Genomic DNA, 18,353 nt, shown 5'->3' with positions numbered 1-18,353 from the left:
CCCAAATTGATCTAGAAGCATGCGAGCTGCGGAAATCCAATGATGACTCAATTGACCATTCATTCGGCCAACTAAATCAGTCGCATCACGGCACAAAAAAATACGTCAAGTGATTGCATTGGATTGCATTCAGCAACAGAGCTACAGAGCTACTGGACAGACAGTCCCGAGTCGAGAGCCCGAACCGTCGGGAGAAAGATTGGATGATCAGCGGAACTGATGGAACGCGCAATTCAATCTGTCAATTTCTATTTTTGCGACGTTGGCGACGGGGGCCCATCCCAATCCATTGATCGCCCGTCAGTGGTTGCCTATTACCCGCGCGCTGGTAATCGCGGGGGAGGTCAAGTCAATAATAGGTGTGCACGGGCTGCCTCAAGGAAGGCCATCCGTTTCGTTTCGCAATACCCAACCGTCGGATCGTTCTCTGGTCGCGGGTTGATCCATGGACGACCAAGCTGGACCTCTCCTGCAAGTCGAGCTTTGTCGCTTGGTTCCCTCCTGTCAGCTTGACCTTGCGAAATCCGCTTCGGGGCATGGGGAAGAGAGGCTTGGAGTCAACGGCTACGATGAAAGACACCCCATGAGGTTTGCTAAGCCTCTGAGCTGAACAACCCCCATTGGCTCAATTGCCAGGGCCTCCTAGGACTCTCTTCGCGCTTAGCCCTTTCAGTCGGAAATGGTCCCCGCCCGTGAATCATTCCAATCATCAGCCTCTTCGGCGGCCAGACTTGTTCTAGCGTATGGGCGCTGCCGTCGCTCTAAGAGCATTGGCTCAGAGCACACCCTTGTAAAGAAGGCAGGCAGGCAGCGATCATGCCTCCACAAGCCACACTCGCAGGCTTACACCCCTACCCCACTACACGAGAGCTGGGCCAGGGTGCGCCGGCCTGCAGACGTACATTGCTTTGTACTAGTGCTTGCATCGCAGGAGACAAAAAACTCCTGGGAAAGATTCCGTACGTCGAAACCACGGCCTATCCACATATAAGGCAGCAGAGCCCCCCCTCGAGATCTTATTCAAGTTGTCTTAGATTCACTCCATCCAGCATCTTCCCATACCACTTTCTCTCAACTATATATCCTACCTCATCCTCATTCCGGATACCACTTCTCCAAGCTTGGCCAGACAACCAACATCCTCTTCCAAGTCTCTGCTACAAACACCATCCATCCCACCTTAACCCCACTACGACATCTCCTTCCCCCGATGTCATGCCTCGATTGAACAACAAGGGCCAACAACAAAAACACTTCATCGTATCTGACACAGTCGATTGACGATATAGTTGTGGCTTCTTCAATTCCTAGAGTCACCATCAACAACACTTTGAACAACACCAAACGCAACCGCGACGCACACACATCTGTAGAGTATCAACATCAGAACTCGACACAGCAACTCGCGCCTCCTCACAACAACACACACCGCAGTCACCGCTCACGACCTGCACCTGTAGTCATCCAACCAGATCCACCCCAGGCTCGGCGACCTTCTTGCCGACCCAACGACACAATGTGTGAGAAGCACTACTACTACACCCAAAGGGGTGCCCAGCTCCAGACGGAGCGGGAGGTCAAGCTGTGTGTCAACTCCCACCACAGCCGGCCTTGCCGACAAACCGTTGACTTTCACCACAACCGCGACGAGAGGCGGGGTGCCTTCCCACCCTCGCCACCTCTTTCCGACACCGACTTCGTGTACTCTGGCAGCGAGGGCGAGCGCTCGCACAAGAGACGCTCGGGCTCATTTTACCCCGCCGCCAGCGATGGCGTCGAGATCAACCGCCGGTCATCTCAACGGCGCCGGAGCGTGGTGATCGAAGACCCTTACCGAGCTGCCACGCCACCCGCCTACTACGGCACCTCACCTTCCCGTCGCCCAGGCGTACATATTGAGATCAGCAGCACCCGGTCACCCAACAGCAACTCCAGCTACCGCAGCAGCCCCAACTCCAGCCGCGTCGGCACTGTTGGCAGCAATATCTCGACGGAGGAAGAGCGCCTCCTTAAGCTGGAGCGCGACATGGCCAAAGCCAAGGAGGCCATCCGCCGGCAGCAAGTCAGGACTAAGATCGAGCGCCAGAACGAGACCATCGCGAGCCGACCCGCCGTGCCACCAGCACCACGGCCTTACCGCCGCGGCTCCGTCTCGATCCCGCCACCCGTCGACCAACTCACCGACGCGATGAAGCACGTGCGCATCGGCACCCAGACCGCCGAGCAACTGGAGCGCGAGCGCCGGCGCAAGGAGCGTCGCGCACAGGAGGAGGCTGAGAAGCGCGAGGAGGCGGCTCAGCGCGACCGGCTTCGGGCACGCATGGAGCGGAGGAATTCTACTGCGATGTACGATGACACGCGGTACAGACGGCACTATTAAAGTGTCTCTCTGTTTGGGTCTCGTGGCTGCAGGTCTTTGGTCTGGTGGATTGGGCGCTCGGCTGGGTGCGCCGCCTGTTCTTAGCCTTCGAGCTATTTTTGTTTCCCTTTCTGTTATTACGTCCATATAGTAATAGATAGCTTACACATCATTGCGCCAGTCACGTCCACATGTAGTCGTCTCGTCATTGCTACAACGTGTGAACTGTCATGCGACGTGCGGGGATACAGATAACCCCAAGGGCTAAGGGACTTGGTCTACATCACATTCCTCATGCAAACGAATAACCATTAGTCCTACACGATGTCGTCCAACTTCATTCCACCTCCGGTCGTCTACACGATCTATCTGGTATGGTTGTTGGATGCAGCGCATGCTTGACTGCCACTGATCAATACGATGCTGGTGACTGACGGCCAACTCTTCGTGTAAGTGAAAGTGGGACGGATCTCTAGTGCGAATTTCGCGACGTGACTCACACGGGCAACCCTGCAAGAGCTGCTGCCCCTCCACTGCCCCTCATCGCGGTGACGGGAATGCGCAGCCAAATTCCTTTGTCTCCCCAATTTGTTTTCGACGCAAAGGGCATTTGGCAATGGAAGGACCCAACCCCGCGCTCCATCTCCCTTGGGAACCACGCTCCAATCAGAAGCCATTCTCGGTCTTCTGGCCAGTCGTCAGTCACGCTACACTAGACTTGCTTTTGCTTGTTCGGTGCCTGCAAACTGGCCTGCTAGCCAGGCTCCCATATTTGTTTTGCATCTAGTTTCTCGCCGAGATCCGTAAGTCGCATGTCCAGCTCGACGGGGTATCCAGAGGGCCAGGCCGACGAATTCGTGCATGCAATCAATCAACAATCAGTTGGTCAATTAGGCAAACACCATTCTTCTCGGCAGCCCCTCCCCCGCGTCGCGCTATCTCTAACTCGTCAATCTATCTGCACACCCCTCACCCACTCGCCCACCTCGTCGCGGCCACTCGCCTTATTAGTAATCGTGGTACCTAGCCCCGTAGATGGGCGGTGCGGGGGCATGGCACCTGCCCACACCACGGCAAGCTTCGTCGAAGTCCTAGGCAAGCAGGGGTAATCCCGTCCGCTATTTAGGTAACAGTCATTCGGGGCGTGGCATTTCCTTCCCCTGTGACCCATGCTGCGCTGAGGTCCATGCAAGGTAGTGGCGGTCCCCGTATGTGCGGGCGACGGATGGTATGACTGCAGATTGTTCCGAGCTGCATCTGGGCCGGATGGGGAAAGTCCTAACCCACAGCATTGATATACGTATGTGGATCAAGTTCTCCATCAACCTCAGCAACGACGTCCTGACCGTCTTTTAGGCGACAGCTTTCCGGGCCCTGGTGCAGTGGATTGTTTGACCAGCGCGATCATTGTGTGCGGATGGAATGATTACCATACCTGCTACATGATGTAGTCTACATAGCTATCACTTTCCTTTTAGATTCCAGTAAAATGGCAAGCGTGCTCTCTACACCGTCTGAAAACAATGGCTGCCCAAATACCCAGTGCATTGGGGAGCGAGCTACTCCTAGATATATGGCAACTGATATTTGCTGGTTGTTCATGAGCTTTCCTACCAATAATATATCACAAAACCTACACGTATACTTCATATTCGATATGATGTCAGGTTGGCCCAGGCAATCGGAGGGCCCAATATGCTTCCACTATGGTGGCAAGTAAGTTGGACGCCCTCGGTTGCCAAAACTGCCAAGCCCTGATATCCAATAATGCCCACAGAGAGGTCATTCTTTCTAAGTATCTGCACCTTTCTTCAAGATTCACGAAGCAACAACCACTGTGCAAATCCTGAAAGTCCGCCACAGGAAGTCCCCAGTTCCCTTGGTGCCTTCTCTCAATCTGTAGACCAGGGCCACCACCGCTGCTCAACTTTGGAGACTCCCGTCAAGGTAATTATATGGAAACTCCGATTTCACCACTCCAATTACGAATGTATCTCAATGCTGCATCAAACTACTTGTTCCGAAATACGTTCCCCCAATTTCTCGCTCGGCTTCGCGCCTTTCTGGTCCTCCTCGTCTCGTCTCTCGCCCGCTCATCAAACACTGTATGCAACCCCATCCTTTCCTGTTCATCAGCGCATCGTTCCATCGGGATATCATCAAGTACTGACCATTGATTATAGCTAGAACCATTTGACAATTTTCTTGTGTTTTTTTGAAGGAACTTCGTAAGTTTTACCTGTTTGGTTTGGCTTTGGATTGACCCTTTGACACGTACTGGGGACTTAAGGACACCCACACCCACCCACACACCACCACCACCACCACCACCACCGCCAGGATGCCGCGCTCGTAAGTCTTTGTACCTTTGTCCCTGATTCTGTGACCAGTTGAGCTGATCGATTGCGCATTAGCACCAAAGACAAGACCCACGGGGTGGTCCCCCCCAAAACCACGTCGGAAAGGTTCCCTCCCCCCCCCCCCTCCACCACCACCACCACCACCATCATGCCATCGTCGTAAGTCTTTATACTTTTGCCCCTGAATCTGCTTTCAGACGAACTGAGCTAATCAACCATGCACTAGTGATACCAACAAGATCTCCGGGGTGGTGCCCCCCCAAAACCACATTCGACATTGTCACCTCCGACCCCGCTAACACCACCACCACCACAATGCCTGAGACGTAAGTTTCCATCCTTTTGCCCCTGAAACCGCTTTGAGACGAGCTGAGCTGACCAGAGTTATCGCCGATTAGCACTACCAGATCAGATGCCGCCGGGGCCCTGCCCCCCTACCACCACAACACCACCACCACCACCACCAACGCCAACACCAACACCACCGCCGCCGCCGACCCCCCGGCTGGCTCTCCCACCTCCTCCTCCTCCTCCAACCCCATCTATATCACATGGGGCAACTTCGGCCTCGGGGAAAAGGGGGCCAATGGCATCCCCGTCTGGGTGTCATGGCTGGAGGTGTTCGGCGTCGTGGATTGGGCGCTCGGGTGGCTGCGCCGCCTCTTCTTGGCCTCCGGGCAGGCCCGCGCGGTCGCCCGCGCAATGAAGTTGTGGGCCCCCGCGGTCATTGAGGCCGCTGCTGCCGACGCTGCCGCTGCCGCTGCCGCTGCCGACGAGATCGCCGCATTGGTCCTCGAGGGCGCCGCCGCTGCCACCACCGACACCACCACCACCACAGCAGCTGCCGCCGCCACCCAGGTCACTACCCCGGAGTCCGTTACCATCACGTAGGGCCAGCTCGGCGCCACCGACGTCCCAGTCTGGTTGTCGTGGCTGTAGGTGTTCGGGCTGGTCGACTGGGCGCTGGGCTGGCTCCGGCGGCAGTTCTTGTCCACCAAGTGGACGCGGGCCTTCGCCGCCCACCTGCAGTTGTGGGACCACTCGGTCCTAGAGGGTGCTGCCGCCGCCAACACCGACCCGGGCCTGCGCAATGCCAGCGCAAATGCTTTCGCCTCAAGGAACAACAGCTACAGATTTCATAGCTTCGGCGTAGGTTTTTAACCCTCCCCTCTCACCCTCTGAGTTTGCGTTGAAGCAACGGGAATCAATTGGTCGTGATACACAGTTTGGACCGAAGATTTCTCTAGGCTCACCCCCATCACAGTCACCATCACGCCCATTCCCCTCTTTCTCGTTTAAATACGTTCCCGTGAGTAGCTATGGGGTTTCACTCGGAAATTGGTTTCCAGGCCCATGCTGAACATATACTGACTCCGAGATATGAACAGAAGCACAGCAATCATGGCCGACAGAACGTAGGTACCAATGCCCCTTGCCCTTCATCAGTTCGTACGTGCGTTCATGGACAGAAACTGACCGGATGGATATATATATATATAGAGTCGGAACGGCACGACCGCCACTGGTAGCAGCACCAGCACCGGCACCAGCGCCAGTCCCGACCCCGGCCCCAGCCCCAGCCCTGCCGCCACCACCATCCGGTGTCCTGGCCCCAGTTTTCTGGCGGTGACCACGGGACAGATGGGATCCCTGTCTGGGATCCCTGGATAGAAAAGTTCGGTCTGCCAGCTCTGCTGGCTAGTTACGTGTTGGGTGTCTTGTGTCGCTGGGTGCTGGCCTTCGCGGGCGCCCGCGAGGCGCTGAGAGACTCGCTCCTGATCTCTCGGGAGACTTACGATGCCGCCGTGAGCAGCGCCGCGGGCCGCAAGGCCAACGACCATGCCGCCGCCAACCAGAAGGACTTGACGAGTGCCTACACCGTCGCCTCCGCCGCAGTCGCCGCTGCCGCAGCCGCTGCCGCCAACGACCCTGCCGCTCTCGCCGCCGCCTCCCAGTCGCTGGCCGAGGCCGTCGCCGATGCAGGTGACCACGTCGTGGCGGGCCGTGCTGCCGCCGCCGGTCTGGAAGGCGCCGCCACCGCCGCCAATGCCACCGCAGCAGCAGCAGCAGCAGGACCAGAACCACCACTACCACCACTCCCGCCGCCGCCGGCAGCAGCAGCAACAGCATCACGTAAGTATACCTGAACCAAGAATCCTCGCAGGGTGATACAGACTCTAAGTGCTTGATAGAAGGTTGACTTCATATGGCCCGAGTTTGCGACTTCCAATGACCCGGCTCGGGCTCACAGGGTCAGGGCCCACCGGCGTCCTACCAGTGGTGTCCCTTCAGGTAAGCCTGGGGTTGGCAGTCTGGCTGGCTGCCTGAGTCCGCCGTGTGGTGCTGTCCTCCCAGTGGGGACGCATGGGTGCCGGGGCACTCCGCCTCTACGACGACGAGGCCCTCGGCGCCGCCCGCGCCCGCTGCCTGTCGCCCGAGGGGCAGAAGGCCGCCGCTGACCGCCACAAGGCCCTGGCCGGCGCCGCCCACGATACCGCCGCTGCCGCCCATGCGTTTGCCGACCGGCTGCCGATCGACGCGCCGGAGGGCTGGCTGGCCCGCGCCCACGCCCGCGCCGCCACCGCCACCTCCACCGCCACCGCCAACGCCAACAGCGCCGACGAGGAGGAGGAGGAGGAGAAGGAAGCAGAGCCTTTCATTGTCGAAGCATTGGCGCTAACCAGAACCGGGATGGATCATGGAAGCAGTAAATAGTCTTGGAATATTAACTCTTTATTCAACATTGCGTCACACTGTCCTTTGCTAGAAAGGCCCCCCCAATCAGTGCTTTTTCTTAGGGTTTCTAAGAGCCGCAACAAGCGAACAACGTAAAATCTCATTGCCACTAGCTGCAAGCTTCTAGTGCGCTTCACACTGGTCTTGAAGGAGGTCCTGGCCTTCCGATTGATGCACCTATAGATCTGACACTACGCTTCATTGCCCAACCCATGCGTTGATCGAGTCTTGAATAGTTCGCGGCACAGTGTTGTGCTAAAGGAGCGGAATTTACCAATCAATAGGTCCAACCAACATATAGAGAATGCTCAATTACTAGCTACGCCCCGTTCGAGTTGCACTCAACATGGCTGACTGACGTGTGTGTAAAGTCCCGTGACATATATACGATGATACACCATGTTCAGCGACCAATTGGCATGCATTGCTACTGGAGGGCGAAGCGACACCAGATGTTTCCCTGTTTCTCATACCGTCAATCGCATGCACACCAGTAGAGGTGAGGGCTCATAGGTTGGGACACTTCTTTTGGGGATCCACTAAGGCGAGGGGAAATGGTATTCCTGTCTGGGGAGAACCCCACTGCGCATAATGACCTTTTCATTTACGTTTTCAACGTTATGACCACTCGGATGCGGCATCCCACAAGGCAGACTATGGCGCGATTACCCTCAGTGGCAAGCCACAGCCGTGAAAACACTTATGAGGCCTGACTTCAGGGTCCCCTCGCATGTTGTCGTAGTTCAAAAGAAAGCGGTTGCCGTCGCCGCATCTGCAAGTCTTCATAGGGTCCCGGGTATTCTCTTCACTGTGTGTTGGCACAAGGTTGTCAGCACCAGCGGCGCGAGGGCATTCAATGCCCCTTTGTCCTTGGCAAAGCTTCGGGTAGATTGAAATGCTGATAATCGCAGCCGCTCTGGGTTGGGTCTTAATGATGCGGCGGAGTCCAGGCTGCCGGAGGGGGTGGGGTTGCCGAGACCAGAGAAGCCGGCATCATGAATAAGATGAGAACCGTGCGCTTCATGCTGATGGCCGGCTGCCTCATGTGCAGTTATTAAATTTATCAAAAGGTGACTGGATGGCGGGCAAAAAGGTTTCGAACTTCCAGACTGGACATCTTTGAAGATGAAGAGCCGTCACGTGACTGGCCCACTGTGTTACTTACCCCTTAATCCTCCGAACCCCTTTTCTCACCAGCGTTAGGAATAGCATTCAAAAATGTAGCATGCTTCTCTAACGCTTTGCTTTGGGAAATGACACTCACAGTGATGGCTCGAGTTGATGGGGTATTGTGGGAGATGATTGCAAGTCTCATTAAGTCGCTGAGATTGTTATTTTGATACCCCTGAATCTGAAGCCGACATTCGAATCATCGTCTTCACAACCAACGCCTGATCATTGAAAACTCCCGTGGTCGAGATAATCACAGCTTTCAATTTGCAACAATATAGTCGAGCAACATCGTTCAAACAAGATAGAGGCTAAGTGTTAAGTGTTGTACGACTAGTGAACACATTTCACCCCTGGTGGGAGTCCACGATTGAGATAGAATTCGATGCTGCTATTGCACCAAACATGTAAGGGGCTCGATGGTAACAGGGGCCCTTGGCTAGGGCATGGATATACCGTAGGAGGAATACAGTCGTCGAACGATGATTGCTAGGTTTTAGACTGACTTTCTACTTCTGGCTGATAACCTCGCACTTGATATCACAAGGGGGCATAAAGGGATTGATACGGTTCACAAGGATGATGAGGTGAATTGACAGGCGAATGGCACAGGCTAATGGCATTGGGTTGTGCTTCTAATCGTTATCTGCCAGTTATGCCATCGCGGAGTGAAAGGACGCCTTACGCCCTACCCGGCTGCCCCTGCAGTCGAGTAAACAGCGCGCGGGTGCGAACAGTTGCCGCAGTACTGAATAAGGCAACCCAGCAGCTAGGTAACTCAACGGATGGCTAGCGGCCCGCGCCAGTCGCTGAGATATTAGGGAATTCTCGCTGCCCGGAATCTGAATCTCTTCTTCCTTTCTTCTCCCGCCCGCACATCAGACTCTGTATGTAACCCCATCGTTTCCTATCCATCCGCGCATCGTCTCATCCGCGCATTATCATATGCTGACCATTGAGTATAGCTATCGTTCGATACAAGCTTTTTTTTTTTTTTTTTTGAGAACCCGTAAGTTACACTCGACTTGGTTGGCATTGAGATGTCCCTTTGACACGCACTAACAACCATCAGAGCCAGAACCAGAGCCAGAACCAGAACCAGCAGCAGCAGCAACATGCCATCGTAAGTCTTTATACTTTCTATCATGAATCTACTTCCCCTGTGTCTGCTTTGAGATGAATTGAGCTAATCGGAGTCATCGTTGATTAGCTCTACAGGTCTATTCGCCTCCGGGGCGCTGCCCCCTTACCGCAACACCACCGCCGCCACCACCCCCACCACCTTCTCGACCTGCCCCTCGCCCACCACCACAACCACAACCACCGCCGCCACCGACGACCCCCCGGCTGGCCCCCCCCCCTCCTCCTCCACCGCCCCCATCTACATCACCTGGGGGAACCTCGGCCTCGCCGACAAGGGTGCCAACGGTATCCCCGTTTGGGTCTCGTGGCTGCAGGTTTTTGGGCTGGTGGACTGGGCGACGGCGTGGGTGCGCCGTGTGTTCCTCTCCTCCAAGGGAGGTCGCGCGGTCGCCCGCGCGTTGATGTTGTGGGACGCCTCGGTCATCGAGGCTGCTGCCGCCGCTGCCACCGACCCCGGTGCGCGGGCCCGGCGCGCCGATGCCTTGGCCGCCGCCGCCGACGCTGCCGCCACCGCCGCTGAGGAGACCGCTGCCGCCAACCCGGCTGCCCGGCCGCTGGCCGGTATCACTCGCGCTGCCGCCGACTTCGCCGCCGCCTGCGCCGCTGCCTCCGACGAGGAGGGCGCCAAGACTGCCGCCGCCCGCGCTGTCGACCTCGCCGCCGCCGCCGCCGCCCTGCTGCCGGCCGGTGGCCCCCCTCCTCTTCACCACCACCCCCACCCCCCCAGCCGCAGCAGCAGCAGCAACCGCCGCAGTCGCAACAGCAGCAGCAACAGAAACAGCAGCAGCAGCAACCCCAACAGCAGCAGCAGTAGCGGCAGCAGCAGCAGTCGCAACAACAACAACAACAGCAGCCGCAGCAACGACAGCAGCAGCAGCAACAGCAAGAGCAGCAGCAGCAGCAACTACAACAGTTGCAGCAGCAACAACAACAACAACAGCGGCAGTAGCAGTAGCAGCAGCAAGCGTCGCCGCAACCGCGGCTCGGGTGGTTCGGGCGGCTCGCGCCGCTAGGCGGCACCAGCAGCAGCAGCAGAACAGGGTTTGGTTTTTTTAGGGGGGGGAGGGGGGAGGGGGGAGGAGGCGTTTGTGTTCGCGTTGATTTTACACATTTGATGCTCGACATGCGAGCCTTCTTCATGGGTTGTACAACAGGGCGGAGTTTTTTTTTTTTCTTACAATTGATTATTGGGGCGGCCCTGCCCATACCCACACACACACACATACAGACGTCTTCCTCTCGTGACTTATTTGCTGCGCCATATTTGAGACGGAGAGCTGCCTTCGTGCTTGGTGCTGAGCTAATGCTAGCACTAAGACTGCAGGTCCAGTCGATGACATGCACTAGCGGCTGCGGTAATGCAACGTTATCCTTATATGGATGCGGAGTTGGGATGCCCAAAACATGCGATCCTTCTTGCCTTACCGGCAGGCTGGTTGAAGACGGCTAACGGGAGGTCACACTGTACTTAACCTATCAATAAGCGGAAACATGATGTTCTCCCGACAGGTACTTAACCTAAGCATAGTTTTCACCTACACCACCCACCACCCTTAGTCTCGACTCTTCTCGACGGCCCCATAAGCGAATCATGTACCGTTGCTGCCTTTCCAGCTCCCATCAACGAGGGTCACGGATTGATCGGTTTACCCCCTTTTCGCTACCTTCGTCCAGAAGCTTCGTCGCCGACCAGACCACGCAAATTGGAGCCACCCTTCACCTACAATACATCTCGACTTGAAATCGAGTTCGGATGCTAGTTGAAATGGATAAAAAGTCATCGTACAAGTTCAGTTGTCGGTTCTGGCTCGAAGGGTAGCACGAAGGCTGGCTTGCATACATGTTTATTGATTCAAGTCCAAGTGGTGGTTGGAGATGAGAGGGCGTGTCATTACCTACTTCTCTTTTCGGGCGTGTGAAATGGCGTCTGTGGCAGAGGCCCACCTGCCACCTGCTTGAACACTAGCGAGCGTTTAACTAAGTTCGGCAACCAGCGCACGACTTACCCTAATGCATTCATACCTACTACCAACCTTGAACTCCAACATCACAGCGACTACCAAATTCCACGCAAAGCTGCTTGTTCAGAGTTTTGGTCCTCTCCGTCTATTGCTTGGCTTCAACCTGCCGCCACTGCGGTACTGGATCCTGTGGATTCGGCCTCGAGGAAAAGAAGGAGGGCCGACCACAAGAAGAAGGAACTTGAGGAGCATGCCACCACCCATGGCTCCATTGACAGCGTCGCCGCCCTTGGCACCACTACCCAACCACCTTGATGACTGCCAGGTACGTTACACCTAATGTACTGGTTTTTCATTTTCTGCAAAGGAGTATGGGCTAATCAGGTGTGATATATAGCTTCGCCAATGCTTCGTTAAGACCCCGCCTACCATCCACCATCCTCACTGCCACCAACAGGAGCAGCGGCGACATCACGCCACCTGGAACCTGGCCGAGGGCGCCGCCGAAGCAGGTAAACACAGCGTCGTGGGTCGCGATGCCACCGCTGGTCTCGACGTCGCTCCCGCCCGTCATAGCCAAAACAGCAGAAGAAGTAGCAGAAGATCGCAGCAGTACCATACCCGGAGCTAGAGCCAGAGCCAGAGTCAGCGCCTCCGCTCGCCACCGCACCCAAGCCCGATCCTGAATCAGAGCCAGCCGCCTCCTCGCCCTCGGCCTACCCAATGGCCAGCAGCAATGTGCGAGCGAGCGCGCGTGTCTTCTTGCTGGCCAAAAAGACGCGGCACAGCCATCCTTGGGCCCAGTCGATGACCCCGAACATCGACATCCAAGAAACCACCACCGGAATGCCGTTCGCGCCTTGTCCATCAGGCCCAGGTTCCCCCATGGACGTAGAATGGCTATGTAACACCTCGTGTTAGCAGGATTCTGGATGGAAAGTTGCGAGATAGAACGAAACCTACCGGCTGCTCGTGGGTCGGCTCGGGGGTAGCGGCATCGGTGGCAGTGATGGTGGCAGTGGCGGTGCTGTTGTTTGAGGTGCTGGGGAGGGCTGGGGCGCATTTCGCCCGCACACTGGGGTTGGTGGCAGCGTAGGCCCCGGCGTTTCTCGTCCCCGTCCCGCCTAGCCCTGAGAGGATTGAGACACGCGGTGCTAGCTGTCCCTAACCTTCTGGGGGGCAACCATCGGCTCGGCGGCTGTGGGACGCGGCGATCATTGACGCAGTGGCTGCGGCCGAAGACCCTGGCGCAGCGGAAGCAAGGGCAAATGAATTCACGCACTGTGCGCAAGAGCACGCCGCCGTCGCCAACGAAATGGCGACAACAAGCCCGTCCGCCAGCCCCTTCACGCGTCTCGCCGGCGCTTCGGCGCGTCTGGCCCGGGCCGCCGCCGCTGCCAAGGACGAGTTGCTGGCTGCTGCAGCAGCAAGGGAGTCGCTGGCTGCTTGCGTGAAGGCAAGCAATGCTGCCGCCGTCGACGGTGCAGCAGCTCGAGAAGTCGGCCCGGCTCCCGGCTTCTCAGGGGTGGCGGTTGAGGGGGACCCCCAGGTTCTCCTCCCCAACCGTCAGGAGCCCTGTCCTTAGGGACACTGGCGTTGTCCGCGCCGCCACTCGCTGCCTGGGCGCTGGGCGTCGCCACCGCTGCCGTAGTGTTGCCGGTTGTTGCGCTGACGGATCAGGGGTCGGTTTGATATCAGCGATTAAGGTGGCCCATTACACCTAGCTAGTAGCGAGTAGAGTGACCCATCGAGTGTGAGTTGGTGAGAAAATAGACGCAATGTTCAAACCGAATGGATGCGCCGCTTTTGTGCATATTACTACCGAGATCATCGGCAGGCTTGCGCCGGCAGTCCTTTGCAACTGTACTAAGTCGCATAACAAATTTCATGGAGCATAATGTCGAGGAGCTGGTGAGCCTTGAAGTGGGAACTCCATTTCGTCGACGACATTAAGTAGAAGCTAAAGACCCAAACCCATTGACCATGTTCAATTCCTAGATTCGCGACAGTTGGCCTACCTTGACGATATCTGTAATCGCCTTTATAATTTGCCATGATATAAACCGCACATCGGGTGCCTGTCCTCGAGCGCGTGCAGAGCCCTGGCATGATCCCGTGGATTACCCACCAACCTAGCTTGACTAGCGTCATCGTCTTCGAACTCGGTACTTGTGGAGGAAGGCAGGCTGGATGATGTATGTGCGTCATAGTGGAAAAACCTGATGTTGGGAATTTGCAGATTGCAGTTGCCCTATCACACTTGGAACTCCATGCAAGCAATAATATGGCTGGGACATGGGGCCCCGCTATGTTAAGTTGTGGCTTGCGGGCGTGAAGGGAGTGGGAATTGCAAGTTCAGAAGGCTCAAGTAACGTTTGAAAAACAGCTCAAAATTACGCAGAGATGCGTCGGTAATCAGATATTCCGGTTTCTCTCTGGCGAAGAAAAAGAAAGAAATTGGGTTTTGTTCCTCAAAGCAAAAACTCCTTTTTGTATTGAAAATTCCATTTCCATCATTGTCATCTCGTTCCCCAATACATCAAATCTTTTCACTGACCTACCGCCTACGAAATGAAAGTCCCCACCGTCCTTTTCGCCCTCTCAGGCGCCGCACTCACAATGGCCCATTCTCCCGCCCTTCGCGAAGCCCGAGACTGGGTTACCCCCAACATCAACGTTACCGCTACCAAGAACACTGAAGGGAGCCTGCAGAACATGCTGAATGGGTCACTACACAACTGCCTGAGCCACAACCGGGCACAAAAGTGCGACGGACTCGCCGAGGACGTGTTCATCGAGCGCACGCTCAAGTTTCTCAGCTTTTGGAAGACCGAGGACTACCCGCACGACAGCAACGATCAGACGGAGAAAGACTTGCTTTTACGCCTCGTCGAGTACCAGGACGTGTACCAAACTCTCGTCACTGAGAATGATGATCATCAACGCTTCCCCGACAACATTGTCGACCTGGTCCGCAGCGCCCGCGACCGGGCGACGGAGAAGGGTGTCCTGCTTAGTTCCAATGCTAGAGTCCTCGACGCCCTCGATGTCATTTACAACGACATTTGCGGTACCACCAAGGAGTCAAAGGTGCCGCGGCGCGTTCAAGAGATCACTGACATCGTTCTGCGTGGTCTGGATAGGAACTACGAAAACACGCCATTCGTTTCCAAGTCCGAACCATGCGTCTGTTCTGGCTACTACCGGTGCGGAATCATCTCTACAACGTACTGGGACATCTCTATCAAGGATTGGCAGTGCGACTGTAACTTCGTAGAAGACTGCTCGGAGGAAGATGGGATGCCATGGTACAACTCTCCGGAATCACATAACCTAGCGCGCCGCTAATACACCCTGACACCCTCTATTGTAACAGCACTAATCTTACATCCCTCAAAATCTGTACTGTTCCCATGGTGCTTCCCATTACTCTGATCCGATGCCTGTTCGCGTGCGCCGAAGACCTCTTGACCGGGGAACATACGAGGGTCCTCTTGCGGGCTAGATCTCTGACCTCCTCATTGGATTGGGCGTTAGTGACCAAGTTGCATCCTTGGGCCAGCCGGGCCAGGTCTGCTTCCCCCTCCTCGGCATTGGCGAGGTTGGCGTGGGTGTGGGCGCTGGCCAGCCAACCCTCGAGCGAATCAACCGGCAGCAAGTCCGCATACTTATGGGCGGCGGCGATGAGGACGTTATAGTGGGTGCGACCAGACTCTTATCCGTCCGATGACGAGCGGCGGTGGCGAAGGTCTTGTCGGTGTAGAGGCGCAAGGCCCCGGTATCACGCGTCCCCATCCGCAGGACAGGAACACGCGATGGGACTACGTATAGAGGAGCATCCGTTAACTATGAATACTACTGGTGCAGAATTTTTGAGTCCTATTAAACGGAATTATTGACAGGTGCCTAGCAAGTAAGATGCTTATTTGGTTCATGTTGCTACTGCGGGGGTTTCTAACGGTCGCGGCGACCGTGGCGAAGACTTCCTCATCGTAGAGGCGCAGGTAATGCGCCAAGCAGCGGCCGAGGCGGCACCGAAAGAACAACCGACACCAGAAGTTCATCACCACACCATAGCCCAAGATGCCCGATAGGACGGTGTTCCAGACCGGAAGTCCGGCGGCACCCGTCCGCCCGATCCCCAAGGGTGCCCAGCAGACCAGGATCGGCTATCAGATACTGAGAGTTAGCATTCGTCTTCCCAACTTGCTGAGGGGTTGGATAACGCTCAAGCGGGACTGGAATATGACAGGACTTGGCTCATTCGTGACGGGAGTGGAGGCGATGGCGGTGCCCTAGAACACAAACCTACCGATTGAACGTCATTGGTCGAGACAAGGGTGCGTCGACCATGTGTCTAGGTACATATTCGATATTCTCTGCTGTAGGCTACTTATAGTTGTCTGTCCATCAATATCGGCAATTTGTTGCTTTCCCGTCAAAGCCTTATTGTGTACAATGCTGTCCCCGGTAGCAACACGCGAATTGTTGCAATGACTTAAATTTACCTACATAACTTTCAGGGCAGCCGACGTTACCGTTGCTAGATAAGTAGGTAGGTACATGTACTTAGTGACCCAGAAACGCTCATAGCACCACTCGCGCAGCGCACTTACGCTAAGATGGACTGGGCAGCGTAAACTAGAGCCCAACAGACAATGTAACAGGACAAAAGCCCACGGAAGATGCTTCCCATCAGGCATCTGATCTCGTCGTTCTTGCGCACCTCCCGTGCCACACTCGGCAAACCGCGGAGGCAGTACCCAGCGCAGAGGAACAGCATGCCAATCGAGAACACAATGTTGGCGAGAACAGTGCATACCCACCACAGAACGAAGGCCATTGATTGCACTATCCAGCAAGAGCTACGGTACATTCGCAACTGCAACAGCCAGCACTGCGTACGCCAAACGAATAGCGAACATGACTTCACGAAGGCGGGAAATCCGTTGTCTGCATGTATTCTTCTCAAAGTCGAATACATGAACTTGATTTCATACTCCCAGGCTGGGGAGATAGACTCATCTTCGAAGTCGTCCGAGGCGCGGGATATGGCGCTATCGTGCGCGAGAATCTGCTGGCGAACCGCAGGCGAGTCCAAAGGTTGCTGTGCAGGTTCCGCCTGTAGGTCGTCTGTCTCCACCTGCGAACATCGTGCCCGCTGCTCATGACAACGCCAGAGCCGTGGCTCACTTCTTTTCTTCTTCTTCTTCTTTTTTCTCGTTTCATATAAAGGTTTCCAGGCAGGCTCATCTACACTTGGCCGCGGAAGGGGACCCAATCAGTTTGGGTTTGGAATGGTCCTCGGCTGAGGCACAAACGTTCCGCTGGGTCGCCCAAGGGACGTAGTTGTCGATGCGAAGGAGTTCATCTTCTTTTCTCGCTATCTCAAAACCGTGAGTGGTTTGATTGATATTACGATGAAGGTGTATGCCTTTCATTGTCTTGCCAAAGGCTTCCTGCTACTGGGAAAACCCTGACGCCAACTGCGTCACTTTATATGTTGCCTAGGCCCCCGAACAATGGAATTGACAAGAACAATAGGTTTTCTCTTCAGAAACTACTGGGATGTTCTTGAATCGCAATAGCTAATTGACAAAGGCCGTGCATGCGCCGCTGTTTGCGACTTCTTCACAATCAGAGCCTCCGATTAATCTGCTGTAACCGAAGCAGCTGGCAAAGAAGCCTTCCAGCTATCGTCCCTCTGGCGTAGCCCATTTTTCTCTTCCTCGACAAGATGGTCCAGCTCCTCGCTTAGCTTACGCTCCCCGTCTCTCAAGCGCCATTTGCATGCGCGCTTGACAATGTCATCTACGCTCCATCCAAAGCTACGAAGGTCATTCACTACCGAGAGGGTGACGTCCCTCCTGAGTATCAACTTCGCCTGTTCGGATGTGATTCCCCACTCCGCCGCCTCGTTTATGAATGCCTCCCTTTCCGCCGCTCGAAGCGCACAATCTTTCTCGAATTCGACATCTTTGGGGTCTCTGAAACTCTCGAACATATTCTTGATTTCATCCTCGGGCTTGCCCTCTTTGACAGCTGACTACATGCCATTGGCGTTAGCGCTTTTCTTGTCGACAAAAACAGAGTATTTCGAACATCGCCTAGAATGGGACACGCGATACTTACAAGAATTACTCTTTGTCTCTCGGTGGGACATGCTTCCGGATCAGCTCCATTTGCTAAGAGGAAGGAGACCTGCTCAGAGTCATGGCGGTGATCGGTGTAGTAGCTGTCCCCGAGGGCCATGGCGAGTGGGGTAATATTACCCGACTCGCTTGGGCGATTGATGTCTTGGGGCCGTTTCTTGAGGACCGAAGCCAGAATATCAATCGGTAGTTGCTCCATCGCCGCCACGTAGTGCACCGCGGACATACCGAAACATCTTTTGTCGTAGGAGAAGGGGTTCGGGTCTTCATCCACCTCCTCCGCAGAGATTGGGTCCAGGCCGATGTTTTGCTCAATGCACCACCTGAGCGTCTTGACGCCGTCATCTGTATAAAACGCCCGCCGGAACATGCTGTGCACGCACTTCTTGAGGAAGATCTCCGGAAGATCCGGGTATTTTCGGAAGATGAGCTGGGTGCAGTCCCAGTGGCGATCGTGTTCCATGCTCAACGC

General features: G+C 55.7%; 7 protein-coding genes across 7 annotated transcripts; 6 read left to right on the top strand and 1 right to left on the bottom strand.

Moving 5' to 3' along the window:
• Nucleotides 1-1,516: 1,516 nt before the first annotated feature.
• On the top strand, nt 1,517-2,380 carry PG985_015097 (uncharacterized protein; the record flags this gene model as incomplete). The annotated part of the gene is made up of 1 exon (XM_066834863.1): nt 1,517-2,380. One exon carries the CDS (start codon nt 1,517-1,519, stop codon nt 2,378-2,380), a length of 864 nt encoding a protein of 287 aa, XP_066677473.1.
• A 2,654-nt stretch (nt 2,381-5,034) lies between these two features.
• PG985_015096 (uncharacterized protein) lies at nt 5,035-7,434 on the top strand (the record flags this gene model as incomplete). Its single annotated transcript, XM_066834862.1, has 6 exons — nt 5,035-5,045; nt 5,127-5,577; nt 5,659-5,868; nt 6,336-6,852; nt 6,977-7,011; nt 7,075-7,434. 6 exons carry the CDS (start codon nt 5,035-5,037, stop codon nt 7,432-7,434), a joined length of 1,584 nt encoding a protein of 527 aa, XP_066677472.1.
• A 2,306-nt stretch (nt 7,435-9,740) lies between these two features.
• PG985_015095 (uncharacterized protein) lies at nt 9,741-10,781 on the top strand (the record flags this gene model as incomplete). The annotated part of the gene is made up of 2 exons (XM_066834861.1): nt 9,741-9,748; nt 9,836-10,781. The coding sequence occupies 2 exons, from the start codon at nt 9,741-9,743 to the stop codon at nt 10,779-10,781; spliced, it is 954 nt and encodes a 317-aa protein (XP_066677471.1).
• Nucleotides 10,782-11,778: 997 nt separating this feature from the next.
• On the top strand, nt 11,779-13,314 carry PG985_015094 (uncharacterized protein; the record flags this gene model as incomplete). Its single annotated transcript, XM_066834860.1, has 3 exons — nt 11,779-12,054; nt 12,127-12,322; nt 12,956-13,314. 3 exons carry the CDS (start codon nt 11,779-11,781, stop codon nt 13,312-13,314), a joined length of 831 nt encoding a protein of 276 aa, XP_066677470.1.
• Nucleotides 13,315-14,300: 986 nt separating this feature from the next.
• On the top strand, nt 14,301-15,077 carry PG985_015093 (uncharacterized protein; the record flags this gene model as incomplete). Its single annotated transcript, XM_066834859.1, has 1 exon — nt 14,301-15,077. The coding sequence occupies one exon, from the start codon at nt 14,301-14,303 to the stop codon at nt 15,075-15,077; it is 777 nt and encodes a 258-aa protein (XP_066677469.1).
• A 735-nt stretch (nt 15,078-15,812) lies between these two features.
• On the top strand, nt 15,813-16,028 carry PG985_015092 (uncharacterized protein; the record flags this gene model as incomplete). The annotated part of the gene is made up of 1 exon (XM_066834858.1): nt 15,813-16,028. One exon carries the CDS (start codon nt 15,813-15,815, stop codon nt 16,026-16,028), a length of 216 nt encoding a protein of 71 aa, XP_066677468.1.
• Nucleotides 16,029-17,379: 1,351 nt separating this feature from the next.
• On the bottom strand, nt 17,380-18,344 carry PG985_015091 (uncharacterized protein; the record flags this gene model as incomplete). The annotated part of the gene is made up of 2 exons (XM_066834857.1): nt 17,380-17,775; nt 17,862-18,344. 2 exons carry the CDS (start codon nt 18,342-18,344, stop codon nt 17,380-17,382), a joined length of 879 nt encoding a protein of 292 aa, XP_066677467.1.
• Nucleotides 18,345-18,353: the final 9 nt, after the last annotated feature.

Source organism: Apiospora marii (genome assembly GCF_038362585.1).
Source record: "Apiospora marii strain CBS 49790 chromosome Unknown utg000012l_segment0_segment0, whole genome shotgun sequence".
Classification (NCBI taxonomy): domain Eukaryota; kingdom Fungi; phylum Ascomycota; class Sordariomycetes; order Amphisphaeriales; family Apiosporaceae; genus Apiospora; species Apiospora marii.
This window is presented reverse-complemented; position numbering and strand designations above follow the sequence as displayed.